The 5426-nt window shown below is 52.4% G+C and overlaps 1 protein-coding gene across 1 annotated transcript in view; it reads right to left on the bottom strand.

Annotated features, from left to right (window-relative positions):
• The window catches only part of She (Src homology 2 domain containing E), a 26695-nt gene extending 21476 nt beyond the window's left edge, over positions 1 to 5219 (bottom strand). The window contains exons 1-2 of the mRNA XM_021158971.2: positions 4352 to 5219; positions 2180 to 2306 (exon numbers count right to left, since the gene is read on the bottom strand). Coding sequence (XP_021014630.1) covers positions 2180 to 2306; positions 4352 to 4957 — 733 coding nt within the window. The 5' untranslated portion in view covers positions 4958 to 5219. The remainder of the gene's footprint in view (positions 1 to 2179; positions 2307 to 4351) is intronic.
• Between the last annotated feature and the right edge of the window lie 207 nt (positions 5220 to 5426).

Below are 5426 nucleotides of genomic sequence, written 5' to 3'. Positions count from 1 at the left end.
AGACTGGAGGACTGCTGTGAGAGACTGGAGGACTGCTGTGGGAGATTGGAGAACTTCTGTGAGAGACTGGAGGACTGCTGTGAGAGACTGGAGGACTGTGGTGAGACTGGAGGACTGCTGTGGGAGATTGGAGGACTGCTGTGAGACTGGAGGACTGCTGTGAGAGACTGGAGGACTGCCTAGAGGCTGGATCTGGCAGGGATGCTGAACTCCTGATCTCTCAGCAGCTGTGGCTACCTGCTCAACACCACACCAGGAAACACATAAGCGAGGTGGGGGAAGGGCTTACAGGTTATCCCCAGCCCTACCTGTTGAGAAGCTACAGGAAATCCATAGCTGCTGAAAGAGGAAGAGTCAGTTCCAACTGGGGACAAGGCCCAGGTAGGATGCCCCGGCCTAGAGGTCAGCCTTACGCCCACATGCATGGGAGCAACACTAATGGGTGCAGTAGGTTTTATGTATATTATATTTATTTATAGTTATACATCTATGCCACCTATTCTATATAGTAATAGAAAAAGAGGCCATGCGTTTGAGAGGGGTGGGGTGTGAACACGGAGGAGTTGGAGGGAGGGGCGGGTGTGACCATCATCATACTTACGTGTGATATTCTAAAAATAAATAAAAAGTAAAAGAATAAAAAGGAAAAGAAAACACTTTTCCTTGGTCATATGCAAAAGCCAGTCCTTTCCCTTAGTCCTTCTAAGTCGCTGATATTCTGTAAAAGTGACTAATTTCGTTTTCACTTCCTTTCATTCACAGATTTCATTAGGGCCACAGTCCAGTGACCTGCAGGGTCACCGCCTGGCCAGGGCACACCCTCCCCAGAGTGGTGCCTTATCTCTGTGAGCAGGGAAGCAGGAAACAGAGCAGGGCTTTCCTGTCGCTCTCTCGCTCACTAGCTCAGATCATTCCAGCCTGTCTTGGCTTTCCAGGGTGTGACAGTTATCCCTCTGCAGGGATGGGCTTGCCCAGCTGGAGCTGGGTAGCTCTGCAGTGAGCTTCATCACCAGAAGGCCTTCCTCGTGTGAAGAGGGTGCTCCAGCAGCCACGGTTTTCACTATGGTGTTTATGGAACAACTGTCCCTTAAGCAGCCATTTTACCTTAAACTTCCCAAGTAAATCTGAGCAACTAGCTTCATGTTTTGCTTGAGAACCGACCGCTTATGACAAGAGGACTGGCTTAGCCCATGGGCTGGGATGGCTTGGGCTTGAAAAGCGACAAGATCAGCTTGGTTTCATGTGATTTCCCCGGAATGGCTGGCAGTGATTGTTAATGATTCGCCAGTAACTAATTGTTTTGCTTCAATTTTGAAGAACTTGAGATAAATCTTCTACCATGATATAAAAAATTATATTAAGTCTGCAAATGGTTATTAATTGAATCCCTTAAGTGTATATTTGTACTGACTTTTGACTCCCATTAGGAATGCTAATGCTATTGAATGTGACGACAAATTGTATCTTAACCGTCTTAAAGTTGAAGATCGTGAGCCAGTTGGACAGCTCAGTGGGTAAAGGCATCTGCCACAATGCCTGATGTGACAACCCAAGTTTGCTCCCTGGGACCCATGAGAGAGAAGGAAAGAACTGCCTCCCACAAGTTGTCTTCCGACCTCCACCCTCACTCATGGCACGTGCACACCCAAATAAAATGTAATAAACTATTTTAGACGACAAAGGCTGCATCCTGACAGACTCTCAGATGCCATCTTGCACAAAATTAGAAAAACAATACATCAAATCCCTAAAGCTCTGAAAGACACTAAAGGACATTTAGAAAGTTTCCCTTTAAGATTTGGATCTAATTTCTGTTTCTTCTAGTCAGCAGGACCTAGTTAAATTGCTTTCTTCCCCACATCGATCTATCGATTGATCAAACCATTTGTCTGTCTGTTTCTATTTCCATCTCTCTAAGGTTTTTTGTTTGTTTGTTTTTGTGTTTGTTTTGTTTTGTTTTGTTTTGTTTTGTTTTGTTTTGTTTTGTTTTGTTTTTAAGACAGGGTCTCTCTACATAGCCCTGGCTGTTCTGAAACTCACTATGTAGCCCAGGCTGGCTTTGAACTCACAGAGATCTGCCTGCCTCTGCCTTCCAAGTGCTGGTATGTGTTATCACGTCCAGGCCTGGCTACACTTCTCTAACACTCAAAATGAGGCTGCTGCTCCCGTCCTCACAAACCTGTTATCATCTGCTGTGCATCGTACGGTTCCATGTAGCCGTCGTTCTCACCCACTCTCTCTGCATCCCTTTGACCTTTCGTCCGTTTGGCATCATACGGGTCAGCGTAGTCCTCTAAAATGATGACCTGATCAATAAGAAAGGACAGTTGCTAAGGATTTCCAGACTCGAAAATGGGCAACTACATTGAATAGCTGCTGAAATCTCCTACAGGTACAAGGAGTTAAAATCTCTTGTCAGTTCTCACAATTTCCGCACTCGATCACATGTCTCTGTCAGACAAACTTTTTTTTTCATGGTCCTTGACTTGTGACAATTTGCCTAAAGTCTTGCTTGTGAGTTAGAGGCTGGCAGGTGGGCAGTGGGAAGTGGAGATTATCTGTGGCTTCAGTGTGCAAAGATGATTCTTCCAGCACAGGCTGGCAGCTCCTTCCCAGCTCCTTGTAGCTAAACAATTCAGTACCTCCCAGTCAAAGTGAACCCGAGACCTACTTCCTGGCCTCGGGGAGCTTTTACAAGCTCCAGAGAGACAGGCTTCACACCTTAGCACTGAACAGTCCTGCAGAAGTTCCGGGTTCTGTCATTCACAGGGAGAGTGATTCGGGGGCTACAGAACAGACAGAATTCTCAGGATATTTGTGTCCAAGAGCATCTACCATTCCAGAACCAGAGGGTGACCTGGGAGGAGCACTGTGTGCATAGCCCTTCTGTTCTATGGGAGCTGGGTGGGAACCCTTCTCAGGGAGGAAGCAAAAGGCCTGCTCCAGTCTGGCCGAATGTTCTTTAGAAAGCCCACGAAGCACTACTGGAGCACAAGGAAAGAATTCTGACAGTTCAGGGAGAAGTGAAGACAGAGGGACAGATAGACTGGATGAACCTTGGAGAAATGACACCACGACAGAGGACCGTGATTACCACAAACTCCAGCCAGGTTTCCTCGACAGCCACTGCACGTGCTACAGCTCAGATACAGCAGGAAGCCAGGCTGTGACACGCACACACAGTCCTTGGCTTTAAGGCACAGTGAGGTATACCACCCAGTTACATGTGAGCTGCTTCCACATCCATCTCCCCATGGCTCTGCTCAGTGCCCACCACAGGATAGACACACTAAGCATCTCTGTAATTGCCTGGACGAAGAAATGAACAGAGGTGCCCAGTATATGCCACCTCATAGGGGCCACAAGTTCCTGACTGTCTAAGGAGGCAGCTTGTTTAAATCCCTTCCCCGGGGAAGGGATTGCTCAGGCTGAAGCCTAAAATCTGGGAGCGAGCTCTTCTCTCTCCCATTTCTCACAGGAGAGAAACCCAGTTCTGCTCTACAAGCGGGGCAGTGGTGGCTCACGCCTTTAATCCCAGCACTTGGGAGGTGGAGGCAGGTGGATTTCTGAGTTCGAGGCCAGCCTGTTCTACAGAGTGAGTTCCAGGACAGCCAGGGCTACACAGAGAAACCCTGTCTTGAAAAACAAAACAAACAAACAAAAAGGATAGAGAGAATAGGTTCACCTTTCCCACACTGGACAGGACACAGAAGCCCTCTGGTGACGAATGTGCAGGAAACACCTCCTTCTCTCTTGATTTGTAATTTCCTTAAAGACATTTCCTTGCTATGGACTGTGCCCCCCACATCCCTTAGCGTCCATGGTGCGTACTTATCTGGCTACAGTACAATAAACAGAATGAATGTCCAGTACAGCCACAGAATGAATGGAAGGCTTTGCTGCTCGCTCAGCAGCTGAAACTGAGTGGCTGAAGATGGGCAACCTGTGCTTCACAGTTCACGGTCTACCGATGTTTTGCATGCTCAGGCGGCATAAGCCTTACAGAAGTCTAGCTTGATAGACCCCTTGATGTCAAACATGAGAACAAGAACCACAGTACACCACACCCATTGGAAGGCCAGTTCCTTTCCCTTCCCTTCAACTGCTCTTTGAAACAACTAACAAAAACCAACCACAACAAACCTTGCTGTCAAGGTCTCCAGTGAGTTTTGAAGTCACTTGGGAGTCAGAATGAATACAGAGGAGGGCCTTAGAAAACATCTTCAACTTCACTTATGCATAATGAATATTGGGGCTCATCAGGTTCCCATGCGTCCTTCCCCGCTCCCCCCACCCCACCCCGCCCTTCCAATTCCACAACTGAGAGAGGGTAGAGATGCTGTGTTCTTACCGTGTCTTGCTGTCTCATTATTTTGGCCTTGTCCAGCTCAGGGCCCAGGGAGGACGGGGAAGAGGACGCAGAGGAAGAGGAGCTGCTGGAGCTGCTGGTGCTGCCACCGCCCGGGTAGGCGTTCTTCCCGTTCTTCTCCTGCGTGTCCACCTTGATGAGCCTGCTGATGTAGGTGCTGCAGCCTGCGCTCTTGGTCACCGCGCCCCGGTGGGGCTCCTCCTCGGTGGCGGTGGCAGTGGCGGTGACCCGGGAGTTCTTACGGCCTTTGCCAGCAGCGGCCTGGATCAGACCCTGCAGGCTGTCCCGGGACAGCCGACTATCCTTTGGGGGTCCGCTGCTCGCCTTGCTGGCCCCCAGCTCGGCCGCTGAGTTCTTACGGCCCTTGCCCGGGGTGGGCGCCGCGCCGCCAGTCTCCGAGTTCTTGCGCGGCTTGGCGCCGGCGCCCCCGGGCCGGGCGCGCTCCGACGCGGTCTTCAGAGTAAGCGGGAACTCCTTGAACCACTTCGCCGCCATCAGGGAGCCCGGGAGCGTCGAGGCCGCGGAGCAGAAGAGTGAGGAGGCCCAGCCGAGACACCGTGGGGCGCCAGGGGCCGGGGGCCGCCGCATTCCCCGGGGCTGGACGCTGGAGGCCGCCGCGAGGCTCCCGGCCGCTAGACGCGCGCGCCTGGCAGGGTGGCACCCGCTCGGCCCGAAGCTGGACGGGCGCGGTGATCGGACCGCCGTGTTCTCTGCCCTCCACCGCTTGGGGCCGCCGGGTGCCGGGGCTTCCCCTGCTTTTCCTCCCGAGGTGGGCGAGGCCGAGCCCACGGAAGCCCCCGGCAGCCCTGCCCACCCTAACTGGGACGATGGCGGCCACAGTGCCCCGGCGCCCGCCCCGCGGTGGACGCACAGGACGGAGGGCGGACGCGCCCCTCCCTCGCCGGCGCCGGGGCCCCCGCGTGCTCACCGAGTCCAGCTCGGCCCCATCTCTGCAGACGGGACGTGTGCCCCCGGGGATCGTGGCCAGGAGTCGCGCTTGAGGACAAGGATCGGGAGCGCCCGCGCGGCTTCCTTCGCTCTCTGGTTCTGCACGCTC

Source organism: Mus caroli, chromosome 3 (genome assembly GCF_900094665.2).
Source record: "Mus caroli chromosome 3, CAROLI_EIJ_v1.1, whole genome shotgun sequence".
Classification (NCBI taxonomy): domain Eukaryota; kingdom Metazoa; phylum Chordata; class Mammalia; order Rodentia; family Muridae; genus Mus; species Mus caroli.
This window is presented reverse-complemented; position numbering and strand designations above follow the sequence as displayed.